Source organism: Gymnoscopelus braueri (genome assembly GCF_963280865.1).
Source record: "Gymnoscopelus braueri genome assembly, chromosome: 19".
NCBI lineage: Eukaryota > Metazoa > Chordata > Actinopteri > Myctophiformes > Myctophidae > Gymnoscopelus > Gymnoscopelus braueri.
The window spans coordinates 1,014,006-1,039,961 of NC_137621.1; the positions used below are offsets into that span (position 1 = coordinate 1,014,006).

General features: G+C 42.3%; 1 protein-coding gene across 2 annotated transcripts in view; it reads left to right on the plus strand.

The window, feature by feature from the left end:
• The first annotated feature begins 341 nt into the window (after positions 1–341).
• The window catches only part of adck1 (aarF domain containing kinase 1), a 121,131-nt gene continuing 95,516 nt past the window's right edge, over positions 342–25,956 (plus strand). For both annotated transcript variants that reach the window (XM_080413599.1, XM_080413600.1), the window contains exons 1-3: positions 342–421; positions 9,393–9,527; positions 19,124–19,207. In XM_080413599.1, the coding sequence (XP_080269725.1) occupies positions 9,402–9,527; positions 19,124–19,207 (210 nt within the window). In that variant the 5' untranslated portion in view covers positions 342–421; positions 9,393–9,401. The remainder of the gene's footprint in view (positions 422–9,392; positions 9,528–19,123; positions 19,208–25,956) is intronic.

The window sequence follows — 25,956 nt, forward strand, 5'->3', positions numbered from 1 at the left end:
AACAAAAAAAACACTGCAAGAAACCACAGAAAATCAAGCCCAAAGTCGCTTATAATAAGCGGACGTGGCAACGCTGTCCACCATGCGTGATCCATGCGACGCATGCTGCTGACGTCATCTCCACCGGACCCGGTGGTGTTGTAGTTCTCAACATAATCTTTAGCCTCATTATAAACCACCAACACACAATGACAACACTTTAACACAATGTCCTGGTTCATATCAACACACACACACACACTACACACACGAGCCTTTAATGAACCAACAGGCCGTTCTAAAACAACACGACGGTTCTATGTGCGCGAGACGGACTACAACTCCCAGCAGGCAGTGCGCGACGCGGAGAACATACACACACAGAAGGACAAACCCGGCGGTGAGTGAATGACAGGCAGCGCGAGCGGCTGGACGTTTAAATGTAAAATAAGACTTTTAAAACCTTTCAACATGTGTTTAATGTTTACTTTATAGGTTTATTTACTGTAAGACACCGTGTTTTATTCATATTAACCGCTGGCGCCCACTGTCTGCTCTGTTATGTTACAAAACACCTTTTATTTCATAACTGCAGAGTTCAGCTTTAACCACGTTATGTGTTTCTGTGTGTTTCTGAAGGATATATAGTTAATATGATGTGTTTCTGTGTGTTTCTGAAGGATATAGCCTACAGAAACACCACATCATATTAATGTCCTCTCTCTGGTATCCTCTCTTCAACAGGGGGTCCGGGACCCCTAGGGGGTCCACAGAGTTACTACAGGGGGGCCGCCAAATCTTTGTGTGATATGATATTATTAACATGAACCACTTGAACCCTAGCATCTCTTTTCTGAGGAGAACTTTAGCCAAAAATAGCAGATCTACAAGCTCACAACGCCTCACGCTGCGAGGCGTTGTGAGCTTGTAGATCTGCTATTTTTGGTAAAGAGGTTTGGTGTAGAGGGAAAAAAGAGCAGACCAAGTAAAAAAAAAAAACAGTTTAATCTGCAACACAATGTTATACAATATAGAGGGGGTCCCTGCTTCATCTCTCTCTCAGCCAAGGGGTCCTTGGCCTGAAAATATTGAAGACCCCTGTTCTAGTATGGTCTGATGGCTGTCCTCTCTCTGTTATCCTCTAGTATGGTCTGATGGCTGTCCTCTCTCTGTTATCCTCTAGTATTGTCTGATGGCTGTCCTCTCTCTGTTAACCTCTAGTATGGTCTGATGGCTGTCCTCTCTGTTATCCTCTAGTATGGTCTGATGGCTGTCCTCTCTCTGTTATCCTCTAGTATGGTCTGATGGCTGTCCTCTCTCTGTTATCCTCTAGTGTGGTCTGATGGCTGTCCTCTCTCTGTTATCCTCTAGTATGGTCTGATGGCTGTCCTCTCTCTGTTATCCTCTAGTATGGTCTGATGGCTGTCCTCTCTCTGTTATCCTCTAGTATGGTCTGATGGCTGTCCTATCTCTGTTATCCTCTAGTATGGTCTGATGGCTGTCCTCTCTCTGTTATCCTCTAGTGTGGTCTGATGGCTGTCCTCTCTCTGGTATCCTCTAGTATGGTCTGATGGCTGTCCTCTCTCTGGTATCCTCTAGTGTGGTCTGATGGCTGTCCTCTCTCTGTTATCCTCTAGTATGGTCTGATGGCTGTCCTCTCTCTGTTATCCTCTAGTATGGTCTGATGGCTGTCCTCTCTCTGTTATCCTCTAGTATGGTCTGATGGCTGTCCTCTCTGGTATCCTCTAGTATGGTCTGATGGCTGTCCTCTCTGGTATCCTCTAGTATGGTCTGATGGCTGTCCTCTCTCTGTTATCCTCTAGTATGGTCTGATGGCTGTCCTCTCTCTGTTATCCTCTAGTGTGGTCTGATGGCTGTCCTCTCTCTGTTATCCTCTAGTATGGTCTGATGGCTGTCCTATCTCTGTTATCCTCTAGTATGGTCTGATGGCTGTCCTCTCTCTGTTATCCTCTAGTGTGGTCTGATGGCTGTCCTCTCTCTGGTATCCTCTAGTATGGTCTGATGGCTGTCCTCTCTGGTATCCTCTAGTATGGTCTGATGGCTGTCCTCTCTCTGTTATCCTCTAGTATGGTCTGATGGCTGTCCTCTCTCTGTTATCCTCTAGTATGGTCTGATGGCTGTCCTCTCTGGTATCCTCTAGTATGGTCTGATGGCTGTCCTCTCTGGTATCCTCTATTATGGTTTGATGGCTGTCCTCTCTCTGTTATCCTCTAGTATGGTCTGATGGCTGTCCTCTCTCTGTTATCCTCTAGTGTGGTCTGATGGCTGTCCTCTCTCTGTTATCCTCTAGTATGGTCTGATGGCTGTCCTATCTCTGTTATCCTCTAGTATGGTCTGATGGCTGTCCTCTCTCTGTTATCCTCTAGTGTGGTCTGATGGCTGTCCTCTCTGGTATCCTCTAGTGTGGTCTGATGGCTGTCCTCTCTCTGGTATCCTCTAGTATGGTCTGATGGCTGTCCTCTCTGGTATCCTCTAGTATGGTCTGATGGCTGTCCTCTCTCTGTTATCCTCTAGTATGGTCTGATGGCTGTCCTCTCTCTGTTATCCTCTAGTATGGTCTGATGACTGTCCTCTCTCTGTTATCCTCTAGTATGGTCTGATGGCTGTCCTCTCTCTGGTATCCTCTAGTATGGTCTGATGGCTGTCCTCTCTCTGGTATCCTCTAGTGTGGTCTGATGGACGTCCTCTCTCTGGTATCCTCTAGTATGGTCTGATGGCTGTCCTCTCTCTGGTATCCTCTAGTATGGTCTGATGGCTGTCCTCTCTCTGGTATCCTCTAGTATGGTCTGATGGCTGTCCTCTCTCTGTTATCCTCTAGTATGGTCTGATGGCTGTCCTCTCTCTGGTATCCTCTAGTATGGTCTGATGGCTGTCCTCTCTCTGGTATCCTCTAGTATGGTCTGATGGCTGTCCTCTCTCTGTTATCCTCTAGTATGGTCTGATGTCTGTCCTCTCTCTGTTAACCTCTAGTATGGTCTGATGTCTGTCCTCTCTCTGTTATCCTCTAGTATGGTCTGATGGCTGTCCTCTCTCTGTTATCCTCTAGTATGGTCTGATGGCTGTCCTCTCTCTGGTATCCTCTAGTGTGGTCTGATGGCTGTCCTCTCTCTGTTATCCTCTAGTATGGTCTGATGTCTGTCCTCTCTCTGTTATCCTCTAGTATGGTCTGATGGCTGTCCTCTCTCTGTTATCCTCTAGTATGGTCTGATGTCTGTCCTCTCTCTGTTAACCTCTAGTATGGTCTGATGTCTGTCCTCTCTCTGTTATCCTCTAGTATGGTCTGATGTCTGTCCTCTCTCTGTTATCCTCTAGTGTGGTCTGATGGCTGTCCTCTCTCTGGTATCCTCTAGTGTGGTCTGATGGCTGTCCTCTCTCTGTTATCCTATAGTATGGTCTGATGGCTGTCCTCTCTCTGTTAACCTCTAGTATGGTCTGATGGCTGTCCTCTCTGTTATCCTCTAGTATGGTCTGATGGCTGTCCTCTCTCTGTTATCCTCTAGTATGGTCTGATGGCTGTCCTCTCTGGTATCCTCTAGTATGGTCTGATGGCTGTCCTCTCTGGTATCCTCTATTATGGTTTGATGGCTGTCCTCTCTCTGTTATCCTCTAGTATGGTCTGATGGCTGTCCTCTCTCTGTTATCCTCTAGTATGGTCTGATGGCTGTCCTCTCTGGTATCCTCTAGTATGGTCTGATGTCTGTCCTCTCTCTGTTATCCTCTAGTATGGTCTGATGTCTGTCCTCTCTCTGTTATCCTCTAGTATGGTCTGATGGCTGTCCTCTCTCTGTTATCCTATAGTATGGTCTGATGGCTGTCCTCTCTCTGTTAACCTCTAGTATGGTCTGATGGCTGTCCTCTCTGTTATCCTCTAGTATGGTCTGATGGCTGTCCTCTCTCTGTTATCCTCTAGTATGGTCTGATGGCTGTCCTCTCTGGTATCCTCTAGTATGGTCTGATGGCTGTCCTCTCTGGTATCCTCTATTATGGTTTGATGGCTGTACTCTCTCTGTTATCCTCTAGTATGGTCTGATGGCTGTCCTATCTCTGTTATCCTCTAGTATGGTCTGATGGCTGTCCTCTCTCTGTTATCCTCTAGTATGGTCTGATGGCTGTCCTCTCTCTGTTATCCTCTAGTGTGGTCTGATGGCTGTCCTCTCTCTGGTATCCTCTAGTATGGTCTGATGGCTGTCCTCTCTCTGGTATCCTCTAGTGTGGTCTGATGGCTGTCCTCTCTCTGGTATCCTCTAGTATGGTCTGATGGCTGTCCTCTCTGGTATCCTCTAGTATGGTCTGATGGCTGTCCTCTCTCTGTTATCCTCTAGTATGGTCTGATGGCTGTCCTCTCTCTGTTATCCTCTAGTATGGTCTGATGGCTGTCCTCTCTGGTATCCTCTAGTATGGTCTGATGGCTGTCCTCTCTGGTATCCTCTATTATGGTTTGATGGCTGTCCTCTCTCTGTTATCCTCTAGTATGGTCTGATGGCTGTCCTCTCTCTGTTATCCTCTAGTGTGGTCTGATGGCTGTCCTCTCTCTGTTATCCTCTAGTATGGTCTGATGGCTGTCCTATCTCTGTTATCCTCTAGTATGGTCTGATGGCTGTCCTCTCTCTGTTATCCTCTAGTGTGGTCTGATGGCTGTCCTCTCTCTGGTATCCTCTAGTATGGTCTGATGGCTGTCCTCTCTGGTATCCTCTAGTATGGTCTGATGGCTGTCCTCTCTCTGTTATCCTCTAGTATGGTCTGATGGCTGTCCTCTCTCTGTTATCCTCTAGTATGGTCTGATGGCTGTCCTCTCTGGTATCCTCTAGTATGGTCTGATGGCTGTCCTCTCTGGTATCCTCTATTATGGTTTGATGGCTGTCCTCTCTCTGTTATCCTCTAGTATGGTCTGATGGCTGTCCTCTCTCTGTTATCCTCTAGTGTGGTCTGATGGCTGTCCTCTCTCTGTTATCCTCTAGTATGGTCTGATGGCTGTCCTATCTCTGTTATCCTCTAGTATGGTCTGATGGCTGTCCTCTCTCTGTTATCCTCTAGTGTGGTCTGATGGCTGTCCTCTCTGGTATCCTCTAGTGTGGTCTGATGGCTGTCCTCTCTCTGGTATCCTCTAGTATGGTCTGATGGCTGTCCTCTCTGGTATCCTCTAGTGTGGTCTGATGGCTGTCCTCTCTCTGTTATCCTCTAGTATGGTCTGATGGCTGTCCTCTCTCTGTTATCCTCTAGTGTGGTCTGATGGCTGTCCTCTCTGGTATCCTCTAGTATGGTCTGATGGCTGTCCTCTCTGGTATCCTCTAGTATGGTCTGATGGCTGTCCTCTCTCTGTTATCCTCTAGTATGGTCTGATGGCTGTCCTCTCTCTGTTATCCTCTAGTGTGGTCTGATGGCTGTCCTCTCTCTGTTATCCTCTAGTATGGTCTGATGGCTGTCCTATCTCTGTTATCCTCTAGTATGGTCTGATGGCTGTCCTCTCTCTGTTATCCTCTAGTGTGGTCTGATGGCTGTCCTCTCTCTGGTATCCTCTAGTATGGTCTGATGGCTGTCCTCTCTGGTATCCTCTAGTATGGTCTGATGGCTGTCCTCTCTCTGTTATCCTCTAGTATGGTCTGATGGCTGTCCTCTCTCTGTTATCCTCTAGTATGGTCTGATGGCTGTCCTCTCTGGTATCCTCTAGTATGGTCTGATGGCTGTCCTCTCTGGTATCCTCTATTATGGTTTGATGGCTGTCCTCTCTCTGTTATCCTCTAGTATGGTCTGATGGCTGTCCTCTCTCTGTTATCCTCTAGTGTGGTCTGATGGCTGTCCTCTCTCTGTTATCCTCTAGTATGGTCTGATGGCTGTCCTATCTCTGTTATCCTCTAGTATGGTCTGATGGCTGTCCTCTCTCTGTTATCCTCTAGTGTGGTCTGATGGCTGTCCTCTCTGGTATCCTCTAGTGTGGTCTGATGGCTGTCCTCTCTCTGGTATCCTCTAGTATGGTCTGATGGCTGTCCTCTCTGGTATCCTCTAGTATGGTCTGATGGCTGTCCTCTCTCTGTTATCCTCTAGTATGGTCTGATGGCTGTCCTCTCTCTGTTATCCTCTAGTATGGTCTGATGACTGTCCTCTCTCTGTTATCCTCTAGTATGGTCTGATGGCTGTCCTCTCTCTGGTATCCTCTAGTATGGTCTGATGGCTGTCCTCTCTCTGGTATCCTCTAGTGTGGTCTGATGGACGTCCTCTCTCTGGTATCCTCTAGTATGGTCTGATGGCTGTCCTCTCTCTGGTATCCTCTAGTATGGTCTGATGGCTGTCCTCTCTCTGGTATCCTCTAGTATGGTCTGATGGCTGTCCTCTCTCTGTTATCCTCTAGTATGGTCTGATGGCTGTCCTCTCTCTGGTATCCTCTAGTATGGTCTGATGGCTGTCCTCTCTCTGGTATCCTCTAGTATGGTCTGATGGCTGTCCTCTCTCTGTTATCCTCTAGTATGGTCTGATGTCTGTCCTCTCTCTGTTAACCTCTAGTATGGTCTGATGTCTGTCCTCTCTCTGTTATCCTCTAGTATGGTCTGATGGCTGTCCTCTCTCTGTTATCCTCTAGTATGGTCTGATGGCTGTCCTCTCTCTGGTATCCTCTAGTGTGGTCTGATGGCTGTCCTCTCTCTGTTATCCTCTAGTATGGTCTGATGTCTGTCCTCTCTCTGTTATCCTCTAGTATGGTCTGATGGCTGTCCTCTCTCTGTTATCCTCTAGTATGGTCTGATGTCTGTCCTCTCTCTGTTAACCTCTAGTATGGTCTGATGTCTGTCCTCTCTCTGTTATCCTCTAGTATGGTCTGATGTCTGTCCTCTCTCTGTTATCCTCTAGTGTGGTCTGATGGCTGTCCTCTCTCTGGTATCCTCTAGTGTGGTCTGATGGCTGTCCTCTCTCTGTTATCCTCTAGTATGGTCTGATGTCTGTCCTCTCTCTGTTATCCTCTAGTATGGTCTGATGGCTGTCCTCTCTCTGTTATCCTCTAGTATGGTCTGATGTCTGTCCTCTCTCTGTTAACCTCTAGTATGGTCTGATGTCTGTCCTCTCTCTGTTATCCTCTAGTATGGTCTGATGGCTGTCCTCTCTCTGTTATCCTATAGTATGGTCTGATGGCTGTCCTCTCTCTGTTAACCTCTAGTATGGTCTGATGGCTGTCCTCTCTGTTATCCTCTAGTATGGTCTGATGGCTGTCCTCTCTCTGTTATCCTCTAGTATGGTCTGATGGCTGTCCTCTCTGGTATCCTCTAGTATGGTCTGATGGCTGTCCTCTCTGGTATCCTCTATTATGGTTTGATGGCTGTCCTCTCTCTGTTATCCTCTAGTATGGTCTGATGGCTGTCCTCTCTCTGTTATCCTCTAGTATGGTCTGATGGCTGTCCTCTCTGGTATCCTCTAGTATGGTCTGATGTCTGTCCTCTCTCTGTTATCCTCTAGTATGGTCTGATGTCTGTCCTCTCTCTGTTATCCTCTAGTATGGTCTGATGGCTGTCCTCTCTCTGTTATCCTATAGTATGGTCTGATGGCTGTCCTCTCTCTGTTAACCTCTAGTATGGTCTGATGGCTGTCCTCTCTGTTATCCTCTAGTATGGTCTGATGGCTGTCCTCTCTCTGTTATCCTCTAGTATGGTCTGATGGCTGTCCTCTCTGGTATCCTCTAGTATGGTCTGATGGCTGTCCTCTCTGGTATCCTCTATTATGGTTTGATGGCTGTACTCTCTCTGTTATCCTCTAGTATGGTCTGATGGCTGTCCTCTCTCTGTTATCCTCTAGTGTGGTCTGATGGCTGTCCTCTCTCTGTTATCCTCTAGTATGGTCTGATGGCTGTCCTATCTCTGTTATCCTCTAGTATGGTCTGATGGCTGTCCTCTCTCTGTTATCCTCTAGTGTGGTCTGATGGCTGTCCTCTCTCTGGTATCCTCTAGTATGGTCTGATGGCTGTCCTCTCTCTGGTATCCTCTAGTGTGGTCTGATGGCTGTCCTCTCTCTGGTATCCTCTAGTATGGTCTGATGGCTGTCCTCTCTGGTATCCTCTAGTATGGTCTGATGGCTGTCCTCTCTCTGTTATCCTCTAGTATGGTCTGATGGCTGTCCTCTCTCTGTTATCCTCTAGTATGGTCTGATGGCTGTCCTCTCTGGTATCCTCTAGTATGGTCTGATGGCTGTCCTCTCTGGTATCCTCTATTATGGTTTGATGGCTGTCCTCTCTCTGTTATCCTCTAGTATGGTCTGATGGCTGTCCTCTCTCTGTTATCCTCTAGTGTGGTCTGATGGCTGTCCTCTCTCTGTTATCCTCTAGTATGGTCTGATGGCTGTCCTATCTCTGTTATCCTCTAGTATGGTCTGATGGCTGTCCTCTCTCTGTTATCCTCTAGTGTGGTCTGATGGCTGTCCTCTCTCTGGTATCCTCTAGTATGGTCTGATGGCTGTCCTCTCTGGTATCCTCTAGTATGGTCTGATGGCTGTCCTCTCTCTGTTATCCTCTAGTATGGTCTGATGGCTGTCCTCTCTCTGTTATCCTCTAGTATGGTCTGATGGCTGTCCTCTCTGGTATCCTCTAGTATGGTCTGATGGCTGTCCTCTCTGGTATCCTCTATTATGGTTTGATGGCTGTCCTCTCTCTGTTATCCTCTAGTATGGTCTGATGGCTGTCCTCTCTCTGTTATCCTCTAGTGTGGTCTGATGGCTGTCCTCTCTCTGTTATCCTCTAGTATGGTCTGATGGCTGTCCTATCTCTGTTATCCTCTAGTATGGTCTGATGGCTGTCCTCTCTCTGTTATCCTCTAGTGTGGTCTGATGGCTGTCCTCTCTGGTATCCTCTAGTGTGGTCTGATGGCTGTCCTCTCTCTGGTATCCTCTAGTATGGTCTGATGGCTGTCCTCTCTGGTATCCTCTAGTGTGGTCTGATGGCTGTCCTCTCTCTGTTATCCTCTAGTATGGTCTGATGGCTGTCCTCTCTCTGTTATCCTCTAGTGTGGTCTGATGGCTGTCCTCTCTCTGGTATCCTCTAGTATGGTCTGATGGCTGTCCTCTCTCTGGTATCCTCTAGTGTGGTCTGATGGCTGTCCTCTCTCTGGTATCCTCTAGTATGGTCTGATGGCTGTCCTCTCTCTGGTATCCTCTAGTATGGTCTGATGGCTGTCCTCTCTCTGTTATCTTCTAGTGTGGTCTGATGGCTGTCCTCTCTCTGTTATCCTCTAGTATGGTCTGATGGCTGTCCTCTCTCTGGTATCCTCTAGTATGGTCTGATGGCTGTCCTCTCTCTGTTATCCTCTAGTGTGGTCTGATGGCTGTCCTCTCTCTGTTATCCTCTAGTATGGTCTGATGGTTGTCCTCTCTGGTATCCTCTAGTATGGTCTGATGGCTGTCCTCTCTCTGGTATCCTCTAGTATGGTCTGATGGCGGTGCGGTTGCTGAAGGTGTCGTCTGTTGCCACGGCGACAGTGTCTGGGTTGTATGTTTACAACAGACAGCTTGACCTCAACGACCTCAGCGTGGTTCGCTTTGGACGCGCCGCCGCCGCCGTGAGTAACCTGTCTGTCTGTCTGTCTGTCTGTCTGTCTCACATATTGATGCGTTGTGAGGTTTTATTAACAGTTGCTCTGTGGTTTTATTAATAGTCTCCCTGGCTAATACACCTTATATGCCTCAATACATTATAATTGCCCTCTATAACTATATAACTAAATAAAAAAAATAAAAACACCTTCAATATTTTCTTTATTTTAGAAACAGTTTATCTTTTACCTGCCGTCGCAAGTTGATGATGTCATTTGTCCATGTGTGGTCCAGCAATAAACAACCGTACTTAAAGGGATTCTAGGCAACTTCAGAGATCAAAAAAAGAAAAAAACTGTTGTCAAACATCGCCCCTCCACTCCACCCCCCCCCCCCCCCCCTCCTCATCAGCAGTTTGTATCCCCGACCACCAGGGGGCGACGCAGGGGGGACTTCTGAACGGGCCATGCCGAAAATAGGTTGCTTTATTTGGATACAATGCGTGTCACTGCCCGCCCCTGCCGGTTTTCTGAATTTTAATTTTTAAATAAGCTCTGTCATGATTAATTGACCACATATATGAAGTTAAACAACTAAATCCAAACTATATCTTAAAAGTAAATTCCGTGCCTCAAAAAAGAAGTTTGAGAGCGTTTTAAAGTTTTAAAACCTAAAGTAAAAACACTGCAGAGAAAACAATGGCTGCCGTTCCATTTTTGTCGGCTGCACTCGGTTCCATTCGGTTTCACTCGAACTCGCCGGACGCGCACGGACGTGCACGGACGCGCACGGACGCGCACATGCGTGCGTTTCATTTACGTCCCGGCAGAGATGGGGACTCGAGTTAGGGACTCGGACTCGAGTCGCACTCGAGTTGCCAAAAACGAGACTCTCGACTCGACTCTGACTCGCCCCTCAAAGACTTGAGACTTGACTCGACTCGAGCCTCAAAGACTTGAGACTTGACTCGACTCGAGCCTCAAAGACTCGTGGACAATCTTTATTTTATGTTTTTTTTTTTTTGACAAATAAATGAATGAAATGCCCAAGAAACTTCCACTCCCCTGTCCCCCCCCCGCAAAGAAACCTCTGCTCCAGTGCGCGCTGCGCGGAGCCGGCTTCAGTCAAGCTGTTTCGTGCTGTTCATTAACTAAAACATGGAGAGGCGAGCGCAACAGCTGCTATGTGTGTGGCCGCCGCGGCCTTTCATCATAAAGTTTAAATATAAAAACTTCGAAATTAAACAAATATGTTTAGCTCAGAATCAGCTATATAACCTCAGTTATCTTGGCGTATGCTTACATTTTTTATAAGATGGTCGGATCATCTGTGACAGCACGTTTAGGAAACATCGGATTTTCATTTCGTTAAACCCAGCTGGGTGAATATTCAACACTTCACCACGGTAAACGCTACGCTCATGTAATGTTCACTGCATAAAAGCTGTGGTTCTCAAACCTTTTCAGGCCGTGACCCCCAAAAGAATCATATTTGAACTGGGGATCCACATTTAGTTTGACTCGATTCCACAGATAAATATTGTGAAAATAGCAGATCTACAAGCTTGCGAGGCATTGTGAGCTCCGTTGTGGTCCCGACCTAGCTGTAGTATACAACCCTCGTAGACGTATTTATGATTCTGAATCATAAATACGTCTACGAGGGTTGTATACTACAGCTAGTCCCGACCCACAGGTTGAGAACCACTGACTACAAGCAAGTGACATGTCTATGACAGCTGAGGAGACACAGAGATATCACGCCACTGCTGAGAAGATAAGACGCCACTGCTCTGCTCGCCTAACCTGTGCGTTGTGAGGTTTTATTAACAGTTGCTCTGTGGTTTTATTAATAGTCTCCCTGGCTAATACACCTTATATGCCTCAATACATTATAATTGCCCTCTATAACTATATAACTAAATAAAAAAAATAAAAACACCTTCAATATTTTCTTTATTTTAGAAACAGTTTATCTTTTACCTGCCGTCGCAAGTTGATGATGTCATTTGTCCATGTGTGGTCCAGCAATAAACAACCGTACTTAAAGGGATTCTAGGCAACTTCAGAGATCAAAAAAAGAAAAAAACTGTTGTCAAACATCGCCCCTCCACTCCACCCCCCCCCCCCCCCCTCCTCATCAGCAGTTTGTATCCCCGACCACCAGGGGGCGACGCAGGGGGGACTTCTGAACGGGCCATGCCGAAAATAGGTTGCTTTATTTGGATACAATGCGTGTCACTGCCCGCCCCTGCCGGTTTTCTGAATTTTAATTTTTAAATAAGCTCTGTCATGATTAATTGACCACATATATGAAGTTAAACAACTAAATCCAAACTATATCTTAAAAGTAAATTCCGTGCCTCAAAAAAGAAGTTTGAGAGCGTTTTAAAGTTTTAAAACCTAAAGTAAAAACACTGCAGAGAAAACAATGGCTGCCGTTCCATTTTTGTCGGCTGCACTCGGTTCCATTCGGTTTCACTCGAACTCGCCGGACGCGCACGGACGTGCACGGACGCGCACGGACGCGCACATGCGTGCGTTTCATTTACGTCCCGGCAGAGATGGGGACTCGAGTTAGGGACTCGGACTCGAGTCGCACTCGAGTTGCCAAAAACGAGACTCTCGACTCGACTCTGACTCGCCCCTCAAAGACTTGAGACTTGACTCGACTCGAGCCTCAAAGACTTGAGACTTGACTCGACTCGAGCCTCAAAGACTCGTGGACAATCTTTATTTTATGTTTTTTTTTTTTTGACAAATAAATGAATGAAATGCCCAAGAAACTTCCACTCCCCTGTCCCCCCCCCGCAAAGAAACCTCTGCTCCAGTGCGCGCTGCGCGGAGCCGGCTTCAGTCAAGCTGTTTCGTGCTGTTCATTAACTAAAACATGGAGAGGCGAGCGCAACAGCTGCTATGTGTGTGGCCGCCGCGGCCTTTCATCATAAAGTTTAAATATAAAAACTTCGAAATTAAACAAATATGTTTAGCTCAGAATCAGCTATATAACCTCAGTTATCTTGGCGTATGCTTACATTTTTTATAAGATGGTCGGATCATCTGTGACAGCACGTTTAGGAAACATCGGATTTTCATTTCGTTAAACCCAGCTGGGTGAATATTCAACACTTCACCACGGTAAACGCTACGCTCATGTAATGTTCACTGCATAAAAGCTGTGGTTCTCAAACCTTTTCAGGCCGTGACCCCCAAAAGAATCATATTTGAACTGGGGATCCACATTTAGTTTGACTCGATTCCACAGATAAATATTGTGAAAATAGCAGATCTACAAGCTTGCGAGGCATTGTGAGCTCCGTTGTGGTCCCGACCTAGCTGTAGTATACAACCCTCGTAGACGTATTTATGATTCTGAATCATAAATACGTCTACGAGGGTTGTATACTACAGCTAGTCCCGACCCACAGGTTGAGAACCACTGACTACAAGCAAGTGACATGTCTATGACAGCTGAGGAGACACAGAGATATCACGCCACTGCTGAGAAGATAAGACGCCACTGCTCTGCTCGCCTAACCTGTGCGCAACAGGGCATATCTCCGCCAAGCCAGGGTGACCTACCCAGGCCCATGAAATGCATATGCAGGCATAGTAGCCAATTAGAATGAAATCTGCAAAAACTGACTCATATACTGATACAGAACCATATTGGCTATAAATTATCGCTGTCGGGTGGAAATCTTGTATGTTCCTTTTTTATTATTATTTAAAAACCATTTAAAATCGTGAAAATAGCCAATCTACAAGCTGTAATTATTAATAATTAAGAAATACTATATTTTAAAGAGTGAAAAATCAACTAAAGTCATTATTAGTGCAAGTTCAATCACATTTCATTTGAATGAAAATAAATTGTGGGGAAAATACATAAAATCTCTAATCTGTGAATCTAATGTGATTTATTATGACCTGTCTATACTTTTACATCTATGCCTTCGTGTGTGTGTGTGTGTGTGTGTGTGTGTGTGTGTGTGTGTGTGTGTGTGTGTGTGTGTGTGTGTGTGTGTGTGTGTGTGTGCATAATAACTGTATTTCAGCCTTAGGCTACATCATATAAATACATAATTAAATAAATTAAGAATAGAATCCCCCCCCCCCCCCCCCCCCAATAAAAAAAAAAAAGACTTTAAAAAGACTCGAGACTTGACTCTGACTCGACCCTCAAAGACTTGACTCGGACTCGACTCGACTCAACCCTCAAAGACTTGAGACTTGACTCGACTCGTGCCTCAAAGACTTAAGACTTGACTCGGACTCGACTCGACTCAACCCTCAAAGACTTGAGACTTGACTCGACTCGTGCCTCAAAGACTTGAGACTTGACTCGGACTCGAGCTCAGAGACTCGTGGACATCTCTGCGTCCCGGATACCCGGATGTCAAAACATAAACAGTAGGAAAATACGGATTTCAGAAAGAGGACTGTGTTTCAATGCAGGAAAACACCCCAGCATCATTATGTAGTGGCTGATAGAGGGGAAAATGCAAAATATATATATATAAATATGTTTAAATTTAGGCTTAAAGTTACCTAGAATCCCTTTAACCTAAACATAACTGAAAGCCAACAAAATGCGTCCTACGGTTAATATGATCCATATCCCTAACCCTAACGCTAAGGTTAATATGATCCATATCCCTAACCCTAACGCTAAGGTTAATATGATCCATATCCCTAACCCTAACGCTAAGGTTAATATGAGCATCAAAACAATATTTTTATTTTTTATTAGCACATGCATTCCATACATTCCATAGGGCTGGACCCAAGCCCCCAGAACCCAGTGGTTTCATTGAAGCCAAATGGACATGCTGGCCATTCATGGTACTGCAGCTTAGGGGCCTCAACATGAACGAGCGAAAACGGTTTCGACCAATGGGCTCGACTCACGAGCATGCGCACGAGCTTGCGCACGGGGCTGCGCGCTTCTGTGACGCACTGGGGCCCATAGTAGGCCACGCCCACCAAATTTCCAACCCGGAAGAAGGGGTGATTGAGGCCCATGCGCTGGGTGAGCAACTCAATGCAAGTGGATGGGAGGAGGTTTCGGGGCCCTCTCTTAAACTCTATGGCTGGACCACACACATGGACAAATGACATCATCAACTTGCGACGGGCATTGAGTAAAAGATGAACTATTTCTAAAATAAATACAATATTTGAGGTGTTTTTGATTCACAGTTGTTATAGTGTAATGTATTAAGGCTTAATTAATGTATGTAATACATGAATTCATATTATAATGTATTAAGGCTTAATTAATGTATGTAATACATTCATTCATATTATAATATATTAAGGCTTAATTAATGTATGTAATACATGAATTCATATTATAATATATTAAGGCTTAATTAATGTATGTAATACATTAATTCATATTATAATGTATTAAGGCTTAATTAATGTATGTAATACATTCATTCATATTATAATGTATTAAGGCTTAATTAATGTATGTAATACATTCATTCATATTATAATGTATTAAGGCTTAATTAATGTATGTAATACATTAATTAATATTATAATGTATTAAGGCTTAATTCATGTATGTAATAAATGAATTCATATTATAATGTATTAAGGCTTAATTAATGTATGTAATACATTAATTCATATTATAATGTATTAAGGCTTAATTAATGTATGTAATACATTAATTCATATTATAATGTATTAAGGCTTAATTAATGTATGTAATACATTAATTCATATTATAATGTATTAAGGCTTAATTAATGTATGTAATACATGAATTCATATTATAATATATTAAGGCTTAATTAATGTATGTAATACATTCATTCATATTATAATGTATTAAGGCTTAATTAATGTATGTAATACATGAATTCATATTATAATATATTAAGGCTTACATTCATATTATAATGTATTAAGGCTTAATTAATGTATGTAATACATTAATTCATATTATAATGTATTAAGGCTTAATTAATGTATGTAATACATTAATTAATATTATAATGTATTAAGGCTTAATTAATGTATCTCCGCCAAGCCAGGGTGACCTACCCAGGCCCATGAAATGCATATGCAGGCATAGTAGCCAATTAGAATGAAATCTGCAAAAACTGACTCATATACTGATACAGAACCATATTGGCTATAAATTATCGCTGTCGGGTGGAAATCTTGTATGTTCCTTTTTTATTATTATTTAAAAACCATTTAAAATCGTGAAAATAGCCAATCTACAAGCTGTAATTATTAATAATTAAGAAATACTATATTTTAAAGAGTGAAAAATCAACTAAAGTCATTATTAGTGCAAGTTCAATCACATTTCATTTGAATGAAAATAAATTGTGGGGAAAATACATAAAATCTCTAATCTGTGAATCTAATGTGATTTATTATGACCTGTCTATACTTTTACATCTATGCCTTCGTGTGTGTGTGTGTGTGTGTGTGTGTGTGTGTGTGTGTGTGTGTGTGTGTGTGTGTGTGTGTGCATAATAACTGTATTTCAGCCTTAGGCTACATCATATAAATACATAATTAAATAAATTAAGAATAGAATCCCCCCCCCCCCCCCCCCCCCAATAAAAAAAAAAAAGACTTTAAAAAGACTCGAGACTTGACTCTGACTCGACCCTCAAAGACTTGACTCGGACTCGACTCGACTCAACCCTCAAAGACTTGAGACTTGACTCGACTCGTGCCTCAAAGACTTAAGACTTGACTCGGACTCGACTCGACTCAACCCTCAAAGACTTGAGACTTGACTCGACTCGTGCCTCAAAGACTTGAGACTTGACTCGGACTCGAGCTCAGAGACTCGTGGACATCTCTGCGTCCCGGATACCCGGATGTCAAAACATAAACAGTAGGAAAATACGGATTTCAGAAAGAGGACTGTGTTTCAATGCAGGAAAACACCCCAGCATCATTATGTAGTGGCTGATAGAGGGGAAAATGCAAAATATATATATATAAATATGTTTAAATTTAGGCTTAAAGTTACCTAGAATCCCTTTAACCTAAACATAACTGAAAGCCAACAAAATGCGTCCTACGGTTAATATGATCCATATCCCTAACCCTAACGCTAAGGTTAATATGATCCATATCCCTAACCCTAACGCTAAGGTTAATATGATCCATATCCCTAACCCTAACGCTAAGGTTAATATGATCCATATCCCTAACCCTAACGCTAAGGTTAATATGATCCATATCCCTAACGCTAACGCTAAGGTTAATATGATCCATATCCCTAACCCTAACGCTAAGGTTAATATGATCCATATCCCTAACCCTAACGCTAAGGTTAATATGATCCATATCCCTAACCCTAACGCTAAGGTTAATATGATCCATATCCCTAACCCTAACGCTAAGGTTAATATGAGCATCAAAACAATATTTTTATTTTTTATTAGCACATGCATTCCATACATTCCATAGGGCTGGACCCAAGCCCCCAGAACCCAGTGGTTTCATTGAAGCCAAATGGACATGCTGGCCATTCATGGTACTGCAGCTTAGGGGCCTCAACATGAACGAGCGAAAACGGTTTCGACCAATGGGCTCGACTCACGAGCATGCGCACGAGCTTGCGCACGGGGCTGCGCGCTTCTGTGACGCACTGGGGCCCATAGTAGGCCACGCCCACCAAATTTCCAACCCGGAAGAAGGGGTGATTGAGGCCCATGCGCTGGGTGAGCAACTCAATGCAAGTGGATGGGAGGAGGTTTCGGGGCCCTCTCTTAAACTCTATGGCTGGACCACACACATGGACAAATGACATCATCAACTTGCGACGGGCATTGAGTAAAAGATGAACTATTTCTAAAATAAATACAATATTTGAGGTGTTTTTGATTCACAGTTGTTATAGTGTAATGTATTAAGGCTTAATTAATGTATGTAATACATGAATTCATATTATAATGTATTAAGGCTTAATTAATGTATGTAATACATTCATTCATATTATAATATATTAAGGCTTAATTAATGTATGTAATACATGAATTCATATTATAATATATTAAGGCTTAATTAATGTATGTAATACATTAATTCATATTATAATGTATTAAGGCTTAATTAATGTATGTAATACATTCATTCATATTATAATGTATTAAGGCTTAATTAATGTATGTAATACATTCATTCATATTATAATGTATTAAGGCTTAATTAATGTATGTAATACATTAATTAATATTATAATGTATTAAGGCTTAATTCATGTATGTAATAAATGAATTCATATTATAATGTATTAAGGCTTAATTAATGTATGTAATACATTAATTCATATTATAATGTATTAAGGCTTAATTAATGTATGTAATACATTAATTCATATTATAATGTATTAAGGCTTAATTAATGTATGTAATACATTAATTCATATTATAATGTATTAAGGCTTAATTAATGTATGTAATACATGAATTCATATTATAATATATTAAGGCTTAATTAATGTATGTAATACATTCATTCATATTATAATGTATTAAGGCTTAATTAATGTATGTAATACATGAATTCATATTATAATATATTAAGGCTTACATTCATATTATAATGTATTAAGGCTTAATTAATGTATGTAATACATTAATTCATATTATAATGTATTAAGGCTTAATTAATGTATGTAATACATTAATTAATATTATAATGTATTAAGGCTTAATTAATGTATGTAATACATGAATTAATATTATAATGTATTAAGGCTTAATTAATATATGTAATACATTAATTAATATTATAATGTATTAAGGCTTAATTAATGTATGTAATACATTAATTCATATTATAATATATTAAGGCTTAATTAATGTATGTAATACATTCATTCATATTATAATGTATTAAGGCTTAATTAATGTATGTAATACATGAATTAATATTATAATGTATTAAGGCTTAATTAATGTATGTAATACATGAATTAATATTATAATGTATTAAGGCTTAATTAATGTATGTAATACATTCATTCATATTATAATGTATTAAGGCTTAATTAATGTATGTAATACATTCATTCATATTATAATGTATTAAGGCTTAATTAATGTATGTAATACATTCATTCATATTATAATGTATTAAGGCTTAATTAATGTATGTAATACATTAATTCATATATAATGTATTAAGGCATGTAAGGCTTAATAACCAGTTTGCGTTGCTGGTCAGAGGCGAGTTCAGACTCTAGGTCTGGTTGTAGCTCCATGTGGAGATGAGGAGACAGACACACATTAGACATTTAGGGCTTTGGTTCTCAAAGTAGGGTCCGGGGACCCCCAGGGGTCCTTGAGGGGGTACCAGGGGGTCCCCAGCAAAAGTACCTCATATAGCGTCACAATAATTTTAATCACTTTAACTATTATTTTATACTTTGGCTATTCAAGAATAGCAGATCTATCTGCTATTCACAATGAATTACAATTAACTGCTATTAACAATGTTTGGAACATTTTGAATCATTTGGATTCTTTTAATACAAATCTTTTATTCTGGAGGTCCCTGTAACAACATGTTTTGAGATGGGGGTCCGCGGCCAAACATGTATAATTGTTCATTCATTGTTTTGTGTTTACTAGACGGCTGCTATCAGCTACGACTACCTCACTGCCTTCAAACACGTGGAGCATGGAACAGACGAGTACTGGAGCCTCAGGTCCAAGGTAGGACTGCTCACGTTAACCCTAACCCTCACCATAAAGGTCCTTACACACTGGGGACCATTTTTTCATGCAAATCCTTTTTTTTTTTTTATAAACCCGTATAAAGTCCAATGCAAGCTTTCACGTCAACGACAAAGTTTCGTGGAGCGACACATTTTTTGCCCCGCAGTGGAATATTGCGGACATTGGCTGTATTTATTCATTAAACACGCTAGGCCATCCCAGCCAACTCCTGTTGAAGGTGAGTCAGCCAGATGCGTACTGGAGGCTATAAAGCCCATTGGATCTCAAAGTGGGGTATAGACAGGGGCACCAAAATACATCTTTGTCGACAAAATCAACTGTAGATTTAGTCGACTAAAACTAGACTGAAACTTTTCAGATGACTATAATATGACTAAAACTAAGTGACATTTTATTCAAAAGAGCTTCGTCCACACGTGCACGGGTATTTTCATAAACGTAGCTTTTTATATGCGTTTTGGGGGGTTCGTCCACACGCAAACGCGTTTTTGGTCCATGTAAACGCATCTTTTTGAAAACTCCGGCCACAGTGTAGATTTCTAAAAACAGCGTTTATGCGTCGCCGTGTGGACGGCGTAAACGGAGTTTTTCACATTATAAGCATGCGCAGTTGAGAGTACTGTAATATAATATAATATAATATGATATAATAATTAGCATATAGCCTACATCATTTATTTAATATCCCTTTCCTCACTGTCATTGCATGTTGACCGCGCATACACTTGTCTTCCATTAATAGTAGGCTATGTTCTAGGCTATAGTAGGAACAAATTATATTCTGTAGGCCTATGAATAAACAAAATTGAGTTTGCACCGAAGAAACATTTTGCGAAATTAATGTTACTCTGTCAATCATAATTAACAATCAAATCAAACGTGTAGACTCGTCGCTCCAGTAAATTTCATACAATAACCTTTTCATGCTCCTCTTTTTAACCCAGCACCCCAACAAGTGATGTGCATTCAAATCTGCATTTTTATAATTTAAAAAATCGCCATTTAATAGGCTACTGGGTTGTGGGACACAGGCACTCATTTATCAAATATTTCCAAGTGACATAATTAGGCCTACAAGCAATTAAAATCAAGCAATTTAAAAACAATCTAACATATTTACAATGTTATAAGTTAGACGCTTAATCATTCACCCATTTAAAAAGTGCCATAACAGTCATACAGATCTAAAGGATTTAGCTGGAATATTTTCATGGAGAGAGCGGTCTCTCAACTTGGGTAGCCTACAGTCCCAGTAGGCTATACGTCCTTCTGAGGATATAGGCTATGCAACATTGGTTAAGGATATAACCGACATAAGCGCAGGAGCTCTTCTTCACGTTGTGTGTTTTTGACCACAGGACTTCAGCAGGAGATTGGAGATGGGTAACTCCCACCAAACACCAGCCATTATCCATTAATGTTTAAGCATTCATTAATCACTCACTCCATAAATGTTCAGATTGTGACATTCTGGCCAGGGCAGGCTATCCCTCATGAATGTGCATGGTGTCACGGGCTTTTTATTTGCAAAACAGCAGCAGTCAGGTCTCCACAGAGCGCACATTGCGCACTGCTCTATTAATGGGTTAAATTAAAATACAAACCTAATCCATTCAGTACGATGTGATGGTATCATTCTTGACAAAGAAAGTTTATACCGTGACCGTCACAGAATATGGTAATCCCACTGGCAAACCCTGTAGGACTATAATAAAAAATCAATAAGGTAGGAAGGTTTGCGCTCTGACAGAAAAGGCTTTACCAAAAGTTACAGCCAGGTGCGAGATGTCAGCAATGACGTCGAGAAACAACAGAATATTTTTTTGCATCCAAAGAGCCACAACATATTTTTGTCAATGTGTGCCTCTTCTTGTAATTCAATAATCACCATTTAATAGTGAGTGTAGTAAAAGTTGCAGGACAGTTTGTGCTCCGGTGGAGAGCTGAGCATTGGGCAGGAGCCAGCCGGTGATGCTGACGTCGTTCTGAAGTAGATAGTCTATCTATGGTTTGTCTGTAAAACATCTATACAGTAGGCAAGGCTATTTAACCTATAGGCTACTTTGTTTGATGGGAAAGCATTGCGATAGAGAAATCACATCCAATATAAACTAAAACAACTGGATGTGAATCACCCATGTTAACTCGTAACCTCGCTGCCTCTGTGATCGCCGACGGTCTATTTGAAGAAATAATCCACCGTTTACTTTGAGTTGAGGACATGAAGAATGCAGGCCTACGTTTTCAATCACACTAGTTTGGCTGAATATCCACAACATGTCATGTTATGGTTTAATTAACTTTAAGGGGAGCTGGTCACCTTGCGCTGGAGTGACTGACAGCCTCAAATTACTAATGCGTGCCTCGGATGAATTTGTATTTCGAGCCCACAAAATACTAATTTGAGGCCACAAGATAGTTTACTTAACTTGTACTTAAGTACAGTACTTGAGTAAATGTACTCAGGCCATGTTTTTAGAGACATTTTTACTTGGATTATGCAACATAATAATGCCTATGTGCATTCATCATATTCTTTATTGTGGTGGAGAAATGTTTGCTATTCAAGGATTATTATTATTATAATATTATTAACATTATTCGTTGCGCACTGGTCCAATACAATATAAACCAATGCGCTGTTGGGCATATCTAAACACACCCACAGCCTGGCACACAACATTCTATCTTCTAATTCTCCAGGAATGTCTGTGATTATAATTTTCCTATTATCAGCAGATGTGAGTGTCAATTCCTTGTGTCAATTGTGTTTATATAAGATGATGGTCTATTTAAAGAAGACAATTTGTGCCGCGTGATGCCATTCGCTCCAAATGACACACTTCAGTTGTATTCATGGATTACACAGGAAATAATTAACTGATTACAATAATATACAATGCTCTCAAATCAGTAACAGGTAGGTGATACATATGTCCATCAAATATGGTTTTATTGAAAGGCAATCCAAGGTTAGAGCTTGGAAACCAACGGAGAATGTCCGACGGCTTGGAGCACCTCAGTGCGGCTGCAGAGTTCATCTTGGAATTTGTCATTACAATTTTACTGTAATCCACAAAAGTGTGACTGTTAATTCCTTGTGTCAATACATTGTTTTTATCACCGGTGTCAGTATTATTATTATTATTATTGTTAATAGACTGCAGGCTACTTTGCAACTTATATGTTAGAGAAACTTAAGTGCTTGCAGAACATAACAAGACCAGGAGACCTGGTTCTGCCAGACCCAAAATGAAGTCCTAGTATGTAACACACCTACAAACCACTTTATAACTGAAATTCATGATGTCATGAATAGTTCGTGACGAAAGGGGACGTCACAAACTTTTTTTGGCTGGGGCCGGAGGACAAATGGCCCCTGCCCATGTATGGACGAAACAGGTACAAAGCCTCATGTAAGCCCTTGGGTCTGGCAATAATAACAAAAAAAAAAAATAATAATAATAATCATTATTATTATTATTATTATTATTATTATAGAGGGGGTTGGATGCGGTCCGTGCGTCGGTCGGGAGCCTGGCACACTCGCCCTCATTTATCAACGCGGTGCAGCCCAAATAATGGGCGTACGGCGAGATCACCGCACCTTTCGGCATTTATCAATATATCCTGACGTGGGCTTCATCCTACCATACGCTGAGATCTCACGTCTGGTCGAGACCAGTTGTTGACGTTGGCTGCACCCGTTTATTCCATTCTAGACCTGCGGAGCAGAATTGTCTGACTGTCTGACAGGCATCTGGACACATAATCCAGATGCAGGTCATGTTTGCAGGTCAAACATTCTGTCAGAAACGTGTTCACAGAACAGACCTGTTGATCACTGCTGCCAAGAGTCAGCTGTGAGGACACAGTGTTCTGACACCCTCTGGTGGTGATGTTGTGGCACTGCATCTCATGTCTTGAGATCAGTGTGTATTTACTTAGTGTATAAAGCAGGGCCAGGGCTCTAAAAGGTTCTTCAGGTCAAGGACCCCTCAGATGAGAGACAGATGAAGCAGGGACCCCCCCACTACATAGTGTATGACATTGTGTTTCATATTGAACTTCTATATAGATTTCATAGAAAGCTTCATAGACTTGTTTGACAGACACTGTCATCTTGTTGTGTCAATTTATGTTCTTGTTTGTTTGTTTGTTTGTTTGTTTGTTTGTTTGTTTACATGTGATATTTTTCTATGAATATGTTGGATTCGTGTTAACGTGTATTTTCAGACATTTAACCACTTAAACCCTCCATCCAGTAAACTACACCAAACCTCTTTGCCGAAAACAGCCGATCTACAAGCTCACATTGTAGATCGGCTGTTTTCCCCTCAGAATAGGGATGCCAGTGGTTCATGTAAAGATTTGGCGGCCCCCCCTGTAGTAACTCTGAGGACCCTCTAAGGGTCCCGGACCCCCTGTTTGATTGATTGATTGAATACTCTTTGAAGAGCTGCGTTTCAAAAAGCCACCCGTCTCATCAAAGGTCAAAAGTTCTTGTTTGAACATGTTTGAAAACCACTGGTTTAAACAACATTTGGTAGCTGGAAGCCCCCCCCCCCAAAAAAACGCAACCCACAACCACCAGTATTTAAAGTGGCTTATGATAAACAGACATGGCAACACTGTTCAGATTCTATTGATCTCTCTCTAATCCAGACGATGAGACAAGTGGAGGTAGAGCGGCCGTCTCTTGTAGTCTTGTAACATTCACGGTTCGATCCCCGGCCGCACCTGGTACCTGTACCTGGAAAGGTACCTGGGCCGCACCGGGGCGTCCTGGGTTACTGTCAAACTTGTCCCTTTTACTGTCCAAACACTACCCTTCCTCTTCGCCTTGCCTACTTGTTGTTAACTAGTTGTACAAACTCTTGTTTTATTGTTTTACTTGATCTTGTTTACTCGTTACACTTATTTGTTTTATCTCGTGCTCATTTGTTTTTTCTATTTTGTCTCATCTGTTTAAGACAGTAGGAAGCTGATATATGTCACTTTTACCTTAGCTCTAGGTATACTCTTAGTTGCTTGTTTTAGAAGAGAATGCACTTCAGACTTCTGGTGATTAGTAGTTTCATTCCCTACCTATGTTGAATGCACTTATTGTAAGTCTCTTTGGATAAAAGTGTCTGATAAATGACTGTAATGTAATGTCCTTGAGCAAGGCACTGAAACTAAATAGTTAAAATAGTCAATATACAAGCTCACAACGTGTCGGCTATTTTCACTTTTTTTTTTGTTTTTACAATAATATATATAAAATATATATTATTTATTTTATACACTACTTTATTATATACTCTCCCTCACCTCCCTCTCTCTTTCTCTCTCCATCTTTCTCTCCCTCTTTATCTCTCTTTCTCTCTCCATCTCTTTCTCTCACTTTTCTCTCTCTCTCCCTCCCCCCTCCTCCCCCCACAGCTCAGGGAGTTGGGGGCTCCTTGGCTATTAGCATCTCATTAGCATCTCATTAGCGAGCCGTGCAAACAGCTGATGGGAAAATTAAATGTAGCTTACTTAAAACCTCATGAATTATTCATGACGTGTGTGTGTGTGTGTGGGCTTGAAGGTTATTGTGTGACCCTTGTTTGCGGGTTAAACGGGGCCCCCTGTAGGCCTGCAGTGGGATTGACTCCTCTGTTAGAGCATAGGATATTTAAAATCGGGGAAAGTAGCGGTGTGTCATTTTACATTTTAGCTATTTATTTATATATATATATATATATGTCGCAGGGAAATTGGAGAACCAGGGAAATTGGAGAAGGCACGCTCGTTTTTAGGCGCAGGGCTTCGGGGCGAGGCGGGGCTTTTCGAGACAGGGTTTATTACGCGAGGCTCGCAAGGAGGAGGAGGAGGACGCGGCGCCGCGAGACGGGGCTTTGATGCGACTCGGCGTGATGAGGAGGAGGAGGAGGAGGAGACGGCGCCGCGAGGCGGGGCTTTGATGCGACGCGGACCTGTCTTTTGTTGTTCCCCCCCACAGCAACCAGGAAGCTACGCAAGGGAACGCTGAACACGCGTTCACACGCACACGTGATAATAGTTAATGTCCATGACGGAGGCGCGCCGACTCAGCAGAGCTTGAGGCCGAGGAGACGCGCGCGAGTGCCCGCGCCGACCGGCCGATGCTCTGCTAGTCGAATCAGCGCCGTCCGAGTTGTGAACCGATAGGGACAGAATAGATCTTTTCATGGATCACTATCCGTGTGTGTGTGTGTGTGTGTCAGGGATAAACTAAAACAAATGTTAAAAGCCAGAACACAATAAAAGTATCTTAACTCTTTGAGTGCCATTAACGTGTTTCACGTGTTTTAGCGCTATGGTGCAACGTGCCATTAACGTGTTTAACGTGTTTTTGAAAAAACTAGAAAAAAAATAAAGATATCATTATCTGAAGATTTGCAGCTCCATCCACTCCTTGTTTAACTTATAACTGAAAAAGGCTGTATCTCGCTTCCTAAGCACTTTTTATCTCCGCCAGGCCGAAAGGCATGGCGAGAGAGTATGTTTTACCCTCCGTCCGTGTGTCCGTGTGTGTGTGTCCGTCTGTCACCAGCTAATCTCCGCCACTGTTGGCTTGATCGCAGCAAAACTGTGCACACACACTCCCTGGATGCCAATTCTGAACTTCTGCCCCACATTTTTGGCCACCAGGAGGCCGATTTGTCCTGATTGGCTAAAAATGGCTTCCAAAGTTTGCAGGAGTGCTCCGTTTTCAACAA